The sequence below is a fragment of the Seriola lalandi genome, unplaced genomic scaffold, assembly GCF_002814215.2.
Source record: "Seriola lalandi dorsalis isolate HSWRI2012SDOR001 ecotype SW California unplaced genomic scaffold, Sedor1 jcf7180002054744, whole genome shotgun sequence".
NCBI classification, from domain to species: Eukaryota; Metazoa; Chordata; class Actinopteri; order Carangiformes; family Carangidae; genus Seriola; species Seriola lalandi.
This window is the reverse complement of record NW_019525297.1, coordinates 229,520-244,019: the sequence shown is the minus strand read 5'-3', so window position 1 is coordinate 244,019 and position 14,500 is coordinate 229,520. Positions and strand designations below refer to the sequence as shown.

The window sequence follows — 14,500 nt, the reverse complement described above, 5'->3', positions numbered from 1 at the left end:
CAGCAGGGCATTCGTCCAGATCACAAATTATGAATTATAAATGTGATGCCTATGAGGCTCTTGCATCCTAATGCATACGTCGCAGTGTTGTTTGTTTTGATCTATTAAAAGTGTCGATAATAGGAAAAGAAATCTTATGGTGTGAATTGCAGCTGGTACGTGGCAAGTTTGCCTAAATTAGTTATTTTTGACTGTTGCGCTACCAATCAATCATATAGAAGGATTTTTTCCCCTCCAAACTTATACCTATATATATATAAAACCTTTTTTTAAAAAAAAAAAAAACATTTTTAAAGGAAGAAAAATGAAAGAAAATTGTTCTAATAAGTAAAAACATAACATTCATGTATTACTCAAAACAGTCAGTGTGTACCATGGTTGCAAGAACATGTGCCGCTAAGATGAATTATTTCCTCATGTACATAAAGTGTTGCTTTAGTCAGGACTATTTCATCTTACAGACAAATAATTTAGACTTGAAAGGAAGTTTTCAAGGCCTTTAATCTTGTTTGCATGAATTTGAACACCCTGAAATATGGTAGGTTTTATGTTTTGATGTTTCCCTCAAAGTTTGTGATCGTGTCTGGACACTTCAATATTAAATGGACACCGTTGCTGGTTATTAGATTATTGAACCTGCTAATTCAACTTTATGATCATCGGAGGATGAAGTTTGTGGTGCGGAGGTTGGACAAAACAATAGAAACACCGGTCAGTATAACCACAGGCTCAAACTGTGAACGGCTTTACAAAAGGGAAGCACACAATTGTAAACTCACTGACTCAGCACAAAAGTTAACGTGCCTTTTTTAATTTTTTTTTTTTATATATAACCTTGTCTCAGACTCTTCTGTAAACATTGAAGTTACAAAACGTCTTTCCTCCAAGCATTTGCTGCGCTCTGGGTCATGTGACAGTGGCCCGTCGGCAACAGCAGCCACTTCAGGTTGTTATGTGTGTAGTAGCAGCTGCGCCAGTGACGCCGCTTCTTCGTCCTGCAACTGACACTGATGGCGATGGAGAGTTTGAGGCAGTTTGTGGTCGCTCTTTCTGCTGCCGCCGCCGTCGGCTTTGTCTGCATAATATTCGTGCTGAGATGGGTTCTTCACTACAAGGAAGGTTTAGCCTGGGACGGAGGACTGGCCGAGTTCAACTGGCATCCGGTCTTAATTGTCACCGGGTTTATTTTCTTGCAGGGAATCGGTGAGGGAACTCTTTCTTTTCATGAAATATGGTGGGCCAAATGGACTCGGGTGTTGTTTTAAAGAAATGTAAACAACTAAAGGAAATTATTGCTCAAGGCAAAGTTACACAAGACCCGCCTCTCTTAGAATCCCGGGGGAGGTTACTGCTGATGAGGGTGTAATTATAAAAGCGTCGTCCAGCAACTAAACTTCTCCTGAAACTGGTCATTCACAGTGTTAAGTTTCAACTTTGCTTGTACAGTTTAGAGTTTCTACTCAAGTGCTGTACTTAAGTACAATTTTTAGGTATGTGTAGGTACAACGTAGGCTACTTTTTAACTTCTACTCCCCTATATTTGAGAGGGAAATAGTGTACTTTTTACTCCAGTACATTTATGTGACAACTATAGGTAAACAGTTAAATATATGATCAACTTGTAGATTGTGATGCATTATGAGATTAAAGATCATTGCTTGTGTATAACCACCCAGGTGTTTTCAGTTATGTGGCTGTTTAGTCCTGCACAGGTTGGAGATGTTCAATGTTGTGCTGGGGTTTACCTATAGGATTACCATGTACTGATTAGTAAATTTCTTCTGAAACCTAGTTTCTGAAATCTAGTTTTTTTACAAGATGATAACCTGTGTGCACAAAATATTGTCTTGTGTGCATAAGATAAAAAAAACAAAACAAAGTAGGACCATGATGGCTCCCTGATTTAACAAATTGAAAGGGGCCAGTCTGCGCAATGGATACTTGAAGCAAATTTTGCTCGTAATACTTATGTGCTTAAATAAATGACTTGTAAATGAGTACTTTTATATTGTAGTATGTGAACTATGTATGTAGACTTCACATGGTTTGGAGACCTAGAATGTAATTTATAGAAGCACCTATCAATAAAAAAAAGTTTGATATGGTCAAAATTTAACATATGCATGATAGCTGCATTGAGACCTGGTTGATTTATACTGAACGTTGCTCTCTTGCAGCCATCATTGTCTACAGGCTCCCCTGGACCTGGCAGTGCAGCAAACTATTGATGAAGTTCATCCATGCAGGCTTGAACTTAGTGGCCTTCATTTTTGCCGTTATAGCTATGGTGGCAGTTTTTGACTTCCACAATGCTGCCAAAATCCCCAACATGTACAGTCTGCACAGCTGGCTTGGCCTGATGGTTGTGACCCTGTACTGTCTACAGGTAAATCAATTATTTTTATTTCAAATGATTTGATGTAATGGGTAAGGCTCCTGGTTGTGTGGTGCAGTATTGATATCGTTACCAGTAAGAAATAGTATAAAGACAGTTTGCACTACACCTTTACATATAGAGTAGGACAGTATGTCTTACACATGTAATACTGAGATTCTCTTCAAGAATACCACAACACAAATAGCTTTGTCTCTGCTGGTCGTCTCTAAAATGCTAAGTCATAGTGAATAAGAGTCTTGGTTAGTGCAGTATCTGACAAGTGCATTTTTTCTCTCCTTCAATGAGCAGCTTGTTCTGGGAGTTGGCATGTACTTGATACCAGTTACACCTGTATCCTGGAGAGCAGCGTTCATGCCCCTCCATGTCTACAGTGGTCTTTTACTCTTTAGCAGTGCTATAGCTGTAGCACTCATGGGCATCACAGAGAAGCTGATTTTTGGCCTGTAAGTATTTTTAAAAAAAGAAATAAAGGCTTAGAATACTCTACAAAATGTGCAATGTTAATTGCTTGTGTAAGAATGAGTTTAATTTTCTTTTTTGTACTTCATGACAAAGGAGCAACCCAAAGTATAAGGACTCACCCCCAGAGGCAATGTTTGTGAACATTCTGGGAGTCCTCCTGGTGGTTTTTGGAGCTCTGATTCTCTGGATTGCCACTCATACGTCTTGGAAACGCCCCGCTGACCAGACCTCGCATACTCTACATTCCAACGGGGGAGGTGAGGACAACACCAAAGTCGGTCCAGCTCTGTCTCAGCTGTCTGATGGAGATGATGCTGAGGTCTCTGGGGATGTCAGGAGGAGGAATAACAAATTAGATGATTAGACTGACTGATTACAGAATAACTGAGTCGGAGTTGGTACTGTCTCCAATGCTGAATGTATGTTCACCCAGTCTACACTGGTCAGAGAAAGTAAAAAATGTGCTGATCTTTCCATACATTAATGTCTTTCTTGCACTTACAAGTATTTTTCTTATTGGTGTTTAGAGCTTATTATTGTTCTCTCTAAGCATTATTGTTGCAAGTGTATGTAAATAATGATGAGCTGCTTTATAAGGAGTTTTTCCAATTCTTTTGTATTATGACATCAGGGTTCAAATATGTTCAGAACCTACCTACATTTTACAATAAATATTGGCAATTTCTAACTAATATCACACAGTCCTTGAATGTTTAGTAATATATTAATGATCTAATTATTGCCTGCTGAATAGGGGAATATTCATACAATACAACTACTACATTAACCATTAGGACTCTGGAATCCTGTTACACTCTTCTATTAATGGCTTTCAAAATTAATATCATAACATTCACCCACAATATTTACTACTAACTTTCAATACTATATCCAGCCGGTTGTCTTGGCTTTGCTTAAACCAGCCTTTTGAGTTTTTTGAAAGCTCAGAACTCCTCATGCTTGACCTCAGATGGCAGCAGCACAGCCACGTAAAAGCTAAATGACCATTTTTGACACTTCCCGGCTTCTGTAGTTGGGTTGGCAAGTTGTTTTGGCTGTGTGTTTGGTGTCAGGTCGAAAACCTGCTTTAAGGTTAGTTATCTGCACATTAAAGTGACTTTAGCTATAGTGCCACACATTTATTACATATTGTATGTATTTGTGGCTGTGTTTGTAGCCCAACTTGTTTTAATCGGAGTGCAGTCAGTGCAGCTGAAAACTAGCCGCTAACAAATAAAGCTAATGCTACATCTCTAGCTATAAGTAATGGATTGAATGGTGAAAACTACGTTTTCTGTTCTCCCTCGAAACGCTGTTTATCTCTATAGATTACATTAAACTATGCGCATTGTTAGGAATTACTAATTCAATATTTTACAACAAGGATGGCAGTCATAACAAGGAAGGCTAACGTTAGCGGCGACCGAGGCCGATTGGATAATAGCGTGTTGTTCTATGAAGCTCCAGCGCGATTGGTAAAATAAAAACATCGTATCAGTGTGAACCGTACTTGTAGTTTGAGAGGGTGCACAACAAGATGATAAGGACCAAAGTGAAGTAACTGAAAGGGGATAGACAAACCCAATGCTAAGCTAACCCGGTGTGATCGGTCGTCCCAACTGTAGGGTGGGGCTCTCTGTTGGCTGGCTGACAATGACTGGTCAGCAGGGCAGTGGTTTTAATACAGCATGTAGCTGAGAAATCAAGTGTCTGTCTCCGAACAGCTAACACAGCTAACTTTAACTCATTCAGCTGCAGAGAAGACGGAAAGCACCATTGGATGCTTAGTTAAACTGTTTCATCTGCAAGGTGAATCTGGGTAGATACCCGTCTCCGTTGCTGTGCAAGGTGGTACTGAAGTGGAGAGCATCGTCTGGGGATGGATGTTTTTTTAAGACTGCTTTTAAAGCACTGCCTTTATTTGTCTGTGCAGAGTATAAATACAGGGAGGCAACTTGATGCTCGGCTTTTGTCAAACACACTTAAGACTTAGAACCTAGAGAGGTTTCAGCTTAAAATACAATATTTTCCAATGCACTCTTTGTATAACTCGAAGATAAACAAAAATATGTTGTTTGTTCACAGCTGTGGCATTATGTCTGACAAGAGTGAGCTGAAAGCAGAGCTTGAAAGGAAGAAGCAACGCTTGGCACAAATCAGAGAGGAAAAGAAAAGGAAGGAGGAGGAGCGCAAAAAGAAAGAGGTATGTGTAAGTCTTTGTAAATGTTTTGAATATACACTGATATTGAAGGCAAAAAGGAATATGGAGAATAAACGCATTCAAAACCATTAATGGCTCAGTGTGAGTGAAAACCGTTCTTCGATTCAAATGCAAATTCTGTCCCTACACTGAAATTCTTTTGAACTTTGGTAGTCCAGATGCAGAAAGAAATCACTGATAGCTACCATTTGCATATGTATCAAATGCAGTTTAGAGCTTAAGAAACCTGGTAAATTATGGTTATGTTGACAGACATATACAGCAAGTACCAAGGCCCTTCAGAAAGACTTCACAGAAAGTTGGTATGTTGATCTTAGAGTTACCAGCATTGTTTTTAAATAAGTAATTTATAGCTGGTTTGTACTTCCATCTTGAATGAGATCTAGGTCAGTTATTTAAATTGCATATTGAGATGTGAAGTAATATCAAAATTGCTGATTTTTTTTTTTGTTTTTGTTTGACACTCTATATCATGATTGTCTCAAGGATTTCAGATTGGTGCTATTTATATACTGTACGTCTGTGTTGTGTAGACAGTACATTTCATATTGATGATCTAGACTGTCAAAACAAAGTTAGCAAGGGAAATGTTTTTCAGTGATTGTTTTTTGTGTGTTGATTGACAGTAAGTAGAGTGTATGAAAATGCTCAACTTTGGTGTAATGTGATAACAAGAAAACAATACGACTAAAATGAGTGCATGTGTACCATCATGTATTATCCACCTGGGTCAATTATTAAGTGTCCATAAGTTGTTTTCCCATAATGTGCCACAATGACCGATAGCACACAGTCTCCTCTCAAGATATGAAAATAAGCCCTGTTGGTCTTCTTTTGATTCCTCAAACTATAGTAACTTTGTGTGCAGACACTAGCAGAAATAATGCCATCAGTTTCTTAAAACCTTTTAACCTGCTGATTTGGTCTGGAAATGGTAGAAACAGTCTACACAAAGGCCTGTTCAAAGGCCAGCCTGTGGGTGTTTTCTTTTTCCATAAATTGATTTTCTATATACAGTGGAAAGAAAAAATAAGTGAACCCTTTCGAAATTACCCCCATTTATGTATAAATTTGTCCTAGAATATGGTCAGATCCTCATCCAAGTTACAGTTATGAACAAAGACAATCTACTTCAACTAATAACACACAAATCATTGTGTTGTTCTTGTCTAAATATATTGACAGTAGTTTTCAAACATTCACAGTGTTGGTTGGAAAAAAGTATGCAAACCCCTTGGATACAGGCATTAATAAAAGTGAGGGGGAGTAGAGTAAGGGTGAGTTATCAAACCCAGTCAATGAAACAAGATTGAAGGTGTGGGTTAGAGATACTTTGACTTATAAAAACACGTAAACATTTTGAGTTTGATATTCACAAGAAACATCTACTTATCTGAACCATGCCCACTAAAAAGATATCTCAGAAGACTTACCATCAAGAATTGTTGGTTTGCAAAAAGCTGAAAGGGTTACAAAGTCATCTCAGCGTTCAGTCCACATTAAGAGAAACTGTCTCTAAAAGGAGATGATTTAGTTGTGTGCCTGCTCTCTGTAGAAGTGGGTGTCCAGCTAGGCTTAAAGGAATCATAGGAGCTGGTTAACATCTCTCTTCATAAGTCTGCCATACAGAAATCAAGTTGCATGGAAGCCGCAGCCAAAGAGCACAATGACACTCCACAACGCTACTGGGAAGATGTTTTATGGACTGATGAACTTGTGACTTGAATTGTTACTGAAGAACATGCAGTTCTATCATTCCCAGCATGAAATCATCATATAAAGGTGAACTACGGTCGAGGGAGCATCATGATGGGGCTGTTTTGTTGCCTCTGGGCCTGGACAGCTCACCATCATTGATGGGAAAATGAATTCCCAAGTATATCAAGGTTTATTACAGGATAATGTCAGGGTGGTTGTTAGCCTGCTGAAGCTCAGGAGAAACTAGGTGATGCACAATGACCCCAAACATCGAAGTAAATCTACTACAGAATGACTTCAAACAAGAAAAATCTACTTCTTGGAGTGGTCGAAACAATGGTCCAAAATTCCCCCTGAACATTGTACATGTCTGATCAGCAGCTACTGGAAGCTCTTGTTTGAGGTTATTGGTGCCAAAGGAGGATTGAGCAGTTATTCAATCCAAGGCTTCACTTACTTTTTCCACTAGCAGTCTAATGGCTGTGTTTAATAAAGACACAAAAGATTATAATTGTTTGTGTGATATTAGCTTGTGTTTGTCTACATCTGTGACTTAGATAAAGATCTGATCACATCTTATCACCAATCAATGCAGAAAACAGGGTTCACATACTTTTTCTTGCCACTTAACTCCAAAGTGTTACTGATGATCAGCTCCGTCTTGTTTCACTCTGCATTTTCTATTCTCCGATGCTAGTTAGGTTACATTCTGGCACTGCAATGAATGCAAATTAGTCAGTTAATCAGTCAGAATTTGAGGACAAGCTGAATTCTCTCAGAGCTAGTAATCAGAAAACTCATGTCATCAAAATACATTTTTAGCAAGCTGTTAGCTATAGAAACTATTTTATTTGGTGGTTTTTAAGTTGGCCTCTTATTCGCTGTTATAACATTCGGATATCCTCATTGGAAATGAGTTGATTGAAACAATACAATAATCTGCTCTTTGACAGTCATCTGAGATTCATCATCTCTGTCTCATCATTAAATTCATCGTGTCCTTAAAATGTATTTGTGGATGGGTGCCCCACTGGCTCAACTGGTAGAGCGTGTACCACTTAGGCTCAGTCCTTACCGCAGCAGCCATGGGTTCGAGTCTGACCCGTAGCCCCTTTGCTGCATATCATCCACTCTGTCTCCCCAACTTTCCTGTCACTCTCTCACTGTCCCTATATGAATAAGGCAAAAAATGTATATATAAAAAATTTTTTACAGGTGGATAAAAGTATAGTACAGATGTTGATAACCTGAGGTTCTGTATTGTCGGAGATCATAGCAGTGTGATGTGGATTATTAGAGATTGCATTAATGGATGATGCATTGTTATGCTTCTAGGCGGACCAATTGAAAGATGCTGCACTTCACCAGGATGACTCTGACCTGGAGAAAAAAAGGCGTGACGCTGAGGCCCTGCTACAGAGTATGGGCATAACCCCAGATGCTCCTGCTGGTATGTTTTATATTACCTGTTGATTGATTGATACATAGCTACTTGGATATTTGGTTTTAAAATCTATAACCTTATAGACATAAATAGCATTTTCATATATCCTGTTTCATATATCCTTTTATATATCTTTTAATTTGTAAAAGGAGTTGCAATGGTTAATTTTCAGTATATCTCACATGCATTATATATTACTTCAGTGTTTTTTCTCTGACTGAGGTTTGAGTTCACTTTCATACTGGGTGAACAGCATAGGAATCGTCCCCAAAAGCAAAACGAAGCAGTAAAAAAATTACATAAAACATACAGATTTTTTATGGCTAAACAGTGGAATGTTTTTTACTGGTCGATATACATACAACCAAATATTAAATATAATAACTTAAGTACTAAGTAGTAACTTAGGTTAATAATATCTTAATGTGTTTACTTGTCTTGACTTGACTTTTCTGCCGGCTGTAAATGGATTGATTTATACAGCACATTAAAAAGGCACTAATTTTTACACTGTCAATCAGGTGTGAATGCAAACACCAAAGCATTGAAGCTGAAAGCTGACATTTTAACCCCATGGTCATTCTCATAAGGTTTAAATATAACTATGTCTTTATAGTCATTTCAGATTAAGACTGCTCAAGTACATTGTATTCAGTGTATTGTCCATTTCACATTTTTATAGGCTGCTGAATAAATGTCATGAAGACAAAACTAGAGAGACCAAGTAGAGAGCAGAAAAAATGTATTCAATATGTTCTTGCAAGTTTTCACAGCACATTTCTCAGAGGAGCTTGCATGAATAAAATCAGTCTCACTCATGACATTAGCATATTTCACAAAAATCTCCGTAAGAACCTGTACAACACAGGTGAAAGACCTGATAAAAGAAACAAGTATTTGTAAAATAATGCCAGTATTCAGTGAACTGCATTTAGTTTGCTTTATAGAGTCTCTGCAGACCTGGGTTTTTGGAGCACTGTCTTGTTGCTAACAGCAGGTGGCAGAAGAGATCCATAAAAAAACTCTCTATAGACCTCACACCAAACAAACAAATGCAAACAAGTTTGAAAAAGAAGTGATGAAATTTTATATTTTTGTGCATTTCTCTCTCTCTTTGTCTCTCTGTTTGACTTTATATTTAACAATTTATTAGATTTATTCAAGTATTTATTTAATAATGACAAACTCAGTGTAATTGTGTTATTAATGGCTCTTTCTCAATGTGGATTGATCTCGCTGCAGCTTATGTTTGTTTTTTGTATTCAACTTGCTTTGCTACTCATTTCAAAGGTTTACACATATTAAAACAGGCTCAGTAATATTGTAGCTGTCAGGAAATCTCCCTCCAAGATTTGATAACATTTGTGCAATATTTGGAACAACAAAGCTGCCACTGCAGAATGAACGCATTTGTACTCATTTGTGGATAGCTCGGCATCTTTGGATTGTAACAGATTATTATTATCTGTCTCACTATTTAGTCCCTCCTCCCATGTCTCCAACTGCCAAATCGGCTGGCACGCCAAGTGAGGCAGGGAGCCAGGACTCTGATGGAGCCGTGGGACCCAGGTACACACATGCGCACGCACACACACACACACGCACACACACACACCTCTCAGCAAATGTTTGTATCACAAAGATTTTCCCCACTTTCAGTGCAGGACTTTACAAGAGTCGAAGAAATGCCAAGATCCTTAAATGCATTGTACCTCACTGATTTTAAATCTCGTCAAACAGCTCTGTTTGTCCTCTTTTTGTGCTCATTTATGCTTTTGCTATCAAGAAAATGTTTTCAGTGTCCTTAACACAGCTTCTCAAGCCACTTAAAATGCAAATGTTGTACAGCAATTTAGTTAAGAAGTATTTTAAAAATGCCTTCCTGAGATTTAGATCTGTTTTTGCTTAGTAAGCTTTGCATCACATTAAACTCCGGATAAAGGTAACGAATATATGTAAAGTCTGATTATAGTAAGAGCAACTGAGCTAAAACTTTTTTACAAAGTCTCATACCATTACAGTGAATGATGACGAGTTTATGCCAACTGAGTGCATGTTTATTTAATTTGTGTGCCATTGAATTAGGACGATCCTAAATTAACAATAAAACAGCAGGCTGCTGTGATGCCTGGGGGACTTCTTAACCCCTAATTAGAGCCCCTTCCCTGGGCTGAAATCCAAGCTCCCCCAGTGTCCCATCAGGCCCAGGGAGCTGTTCCCCCTACGTGTTGACTCATTTCCCTCACCAGCATGGCCATTTCCTACACACATGGAGGTCATGTTTTCTCCCTGAGGGTTCTCTCTCTCTCCTTCCCTCTCTGTCTACACAACACTCAGAGCCTTGTCAGTGACACAGTTCAGGCTGTATCAGCCCTGCAGGCTGCACATTACACCCTGTGTCATCCCACTCAGAGGGCCTGTGTCCATTCATTTTTAGCAGATACATTCTTTCATCTCTTTATTGTGTTGTGTAGACAGATTCAAGCTTGATTTGACCTGTAAATAAAAAAAATAATCCAGTTTAGTGCGATTTGATAACATTCAAGTTTACCAGATTTGTGACCTAGGATCCGATCAGCATGTTGTGTGCCATAAAGCTAACTTTATTTCCTCTCCTCATTTGTGCTTGCCTGTTTCCCTCACTAATGCCGCCTTGTTGCTGTGACACTAACCAGGACTCTGCACTGGGACTCTGACCCGTCCACTCTTCAACTTCACTCTGATTCTGAGCTGGGGTACTGGACACTCTCTTCTCTCCTTTCCTGGTCATTTTCCCTTCTCTCAATCTATGGCATGATTACTTTGTTTTTCAAAGTCATAATTCAGTTAATGCAGTCCAGGAAAAAAAGTCAAGTCGTTCATGCAAGAGTGGTCAGACAAAACCTTTTAATGAATTGACACTGGTTGTTAAACTAATCTGAAGTCTTTGCCATTCCATGAAACGCTCATTTATTTACTTTGATCAGCAAAGAGTCCACTTGCAAGGAGGTGAGGATTGTTTCAAAAACAGATGAAAAAAGTTATAGTAATAGTATTGTTTTGTCTGTTTCTTTTTTCTTGTTGAATTAATTACTGTTTTGTAGTGATGTTGTGCAAAGTCTGAGTTGTTCTGTACTTTTAGGCGAGGAACACCAAAACTGGGAATGGCCAAAGTCACACAAGTGGACTTCCCTCCACGTGAAACTGTGTCCTACACAAAAGAGACCCAGACACCTGCCATGACCCAGCAAAAAGAAGGTGATTCTCACTTAATGTACTGTTGTACAACCTTGGAAAACACAAACAAAAGTTGCGTGTGCACGTGTACAGCTGTGTGCTTGAATATGTCGATGTAACGAGAGCTTTACAAAAAAAGTTGTGGTCCATTAAAATGTATGGCTTCTTTGCTAACAAATGTTGTAATTTGCTGCATGAAGAGTGCACCATTCTTTGACAGGGCTATTGTGGGCTGTACGAGTGTAAAAGCGGGTACCGGAAATGAACAACAAGTGGAAGAGATTTGATTTGACCAGGCACTGAGATGAAAGTAAAGGAAAAATGAGGCCCAGGAAACATAAGAAGTCAGAGCAGAGATTAAATTCAGACAAACTCTGCTCCCCTGAGCCACATATGCAGCTCTACAACCAACCCCGCTTTGGTATAATTAATGAGCGAGATGAGAAAACCAGTGACAGGAAGGAGAAATGCGATTGAAGGGGAAGATATGAAGCGCCATGCATACGACTGCTTACTGCCTCTGAAGCATGTCGATATGTATGTAATTGCTGCACTGAAGCTTTCATGTGGTTGGACAAAGAGAATATTTGGGCTACTACTAATATCCACATGCTGAACACATGTTCTATAAAATATGCAGGATTTGTGGGTGTGCTGCATGTTTGGGGTCGATTTATGTAATGACAGATGGTGAATAACGCGCCTGACTGAAATCCTGATCAGGATTTTTTTCCTTATTTTATCATTTCTTTCAAAGAGATATCAGAACTAGTCACAGAACTGACAATACCTCAAATTACAGTTCGTGGAATGAGTCTGTCTTTTTAGCTGTTTTCTCAATTTATTTGCATCAGCTAACACATCTTTTTAAGCATCCTTGAAAGCCTGGTTAGGATTTTAAACAGTGTACTGATTGTTGGTTGCTGTCCGATCAGGTGATGTGTAGAAAATTCTGAGGTGGCATGCAGCGTGAGTAAGATAAAATTGTGTGATTTTGTGGAAAACTATGAGCAGAACTAGTGAAGGATGAAGAGCATCTCTCTGTTCCTTGTCGCTCTTTACTCTGGACTCTACTGGGCATTGTAAAACTGTGTTAAACAACGATGGTTTCTGCCAGCTGTTCAACACGAGGCCCCCTTCCCCTCTCTGCCACTATGTAATCATTTCATCAACTCCCTCGCTTCCCTGTCTTCTCCCTTCACCGAACAGGCACATAACAAAACACACTCAGTGACATTGTGCATTTTCACACCATCACTTCTGGCACTCGATGAGACGGCATCCCCTTCCCAGCTTGCTCCCCTCGGCGCATTTTTGATGTGTTGGGTGGCGTCGGGCCTGTTCTGTGATTGAGCGATTTATCATGTTGTCAAAAGGAGGCAACGGCGCAGCACTCTCAAGGTCAGCAGGCGGTGGCATTAGAGGGAGCGGCGGCCGTGCCCCGGCCGCTGCAAACCGAGGGTTCCCACAGTGTCTGCAAGACACCTCAGAGACAGGAGTGTAAGATTTAAGATTTTTTTTAACATCACCTGCCCTATCGACCCCAAAGAAAGACCCCCTGAACAGTCAAGGAGAATGCATCTTCATTTTTATATTATTTGGTTGTTGGTAATGGCGACAGTAGCGCGTCATTCTACAACCAAAGACGTGGAGGACTATCATTGTTGGCCTAGAGTGCCCTGAAATCTCATCTCAGATGGCTATGACTGTATGAAGATGACTTCTGCATTGATATTTATTTGCCTATATCTTAAGTTTGTGACCTTTAGATAACATAGATACATTTTTTTTTTAATCTGTATGTAGTTTTTGAAAATTCATTGATATAAGCCATCAGACCGGTAAATGTCTGTGGTGCCGCTACAGTACTCCAACTACACTAGTAGGTAATATGCAGCATCAGTATGCACTCTTCAACAAGAGGCTGTAATTATGGAGTAAGATATTGTTGGAGGTTGAGGGGAGCTGAGGGGTGTGTGTGTGGAGTGGTTGGTCTGGTACGCTGTTTAAAAAGGCTTGTTAGAAATAAGTATGTGGAGCAGTTTAGTAAATCTAATATTTAATTGAATGTGATTGTTTTAATCACTCTGAATTCAGAAGCAGGTTAAAACTTTTAATCACAAAAGCCCTTAATGGCCTTCTTGTTTCAAGTGCCACTTGTAATTGTGGTCAGCTTTTATGCACTTGATGATTAGTACTGTGAAATATCTATTGTATCCCACCGTCATACCGCAGCTAATAATTGTGAACGGAAAGTTTTTATATATCTCTGTTTTTCCCCTCAGTGTATTGTTTCAGTTTATAACCTGGCTTTTGTTTTCACTTCCATTTAACTGGAGGATGAGTACGAGTTTGAATGGTGTCTGAGAGTCCTGGTTTTGGATTTCTGCTTACCATTGGCACGTTTGTGATCTTTAGACCTCAGTGTCATTAGAGATGTGTGTAACCACTGGTGGACAAGCTGAAAACAATAGACTCCTGTTTGACGGATGACTGAACAGTGTTATCATATGGACAAAATCTGACTGCTAATGTCTTCGCTTTTACTTGCCTTGCAGCAGTTTTAAATTTGTTCCAACTGCAGATGCTGGCATTGTACAAGTCACACAATTTTTAAAACGTGTGCTAGAAGTACTCTATTTTAGGAAACAAAGAATGACAGAGCACGTGTTTGTATTGTTGTGTGTTTAAGCTGCTAGAGTTCCGTCTTGTGTGGTTTCATTATTGGCCTTTTATATGGCAGAGAAAAACCCTGATGCACATGCCGAAGTCAGACCCGTGGTCTATCAGGACATATAGAAAGTGGAACACACCTGCAGCGGAGAGCAAAGGTCATTTAGTTTTATAGTTGTACATCACTGGCCGCATGCTGGGTTTGCATTAATATATTGTCCATTGACTAAGACCTGTGATTACTCTCCCCTCCCCCCTCCTGACCGGCTCCCCCCTAGAAAAGCTTTTATTTCTTAAGTGGTACAAAAGCCATAATTGGGCCTGCTTTGAGAGGAGGTGTCAGTGTATGGGACATCGGTGATTCGGGTGAATTCTGTTAAATGCAACC

General features: G+C 39.3%; 2 protein-coding genes across 4 annotated transcripts in view; both read left to right on the top strand.

Moving 5' to 3' along the window:
* The first annotated feature begins 929 nt into the window (after positions 1-929).
* On the top strand, positions 930-3,552 carry cybrd1 (cytochrome b reductase 1). 2 transcript variants are annotated; one of them, XM_087178851.1, is made up of 4 exons: positions 930-1,203; positions 2,283-2,386; positions 2,687-2,841; positions 2,954-3,552. In XM_087178851.1, exons 1-4 carry the CDS (start codon positions 1,011-1,013, stop codon positions 3,222-3,224), a joined length of 723 nt encoding a protein of 240 aa, XP_087034977.1. In that variant the 5' UTR covers positions 930-1,010; the 3' UTR covers positions 3,225-3,552. The 2 variants fall into 2 exon arrangements, with proteins under 2 accessions (XP_087034977.1, XP_023280365.1); XM_023424597.2 differs by having other exon boundaries at positions 935-1,203; positions 2,178-2,386.
* Positions 3,553-3,813: 261 nt separating this feature from the next.
* dync1i2a (dynein, cytoplasmic 1, intermediate chain 2a) overlaps positions 3,814-14,500 on the top strand; it is a 21,373-nt gene continuing 10,686 nt past the window's right edge. Inside the window, exons 1-6 of one of the 2 annotated variants that reach the window (XM_023424580.2) lie at positions 3,814-3,952; positions 4,946-5,063; positions 8,115-8,229; positions 9,705-9,792; positions 10,899-10,958; positions 11,345-11,460. In XM_023424580.2, coding sequence (XP_023280348.1) covers positions 4,956-5,063; positions 8,115-8,229; positions 9,705-9,792; positions 10,899-10,958; positions 11,345-11,460 — 487 coding nt within the window. In that variant the 5' untranslated portion in view covers positions 3,814-3,952; positions 4,946-4,955. The remainder of the gene's footprint in view (positions 3,953-4,945; positions 5,064-8,114; positions 8,230-9,704; positions 9,793-10,898; positions 10,959-11,344; positions 11,461-14,500) is intronic. The other variant, XM_023424582.2, reaches the window with a different exon arrangement.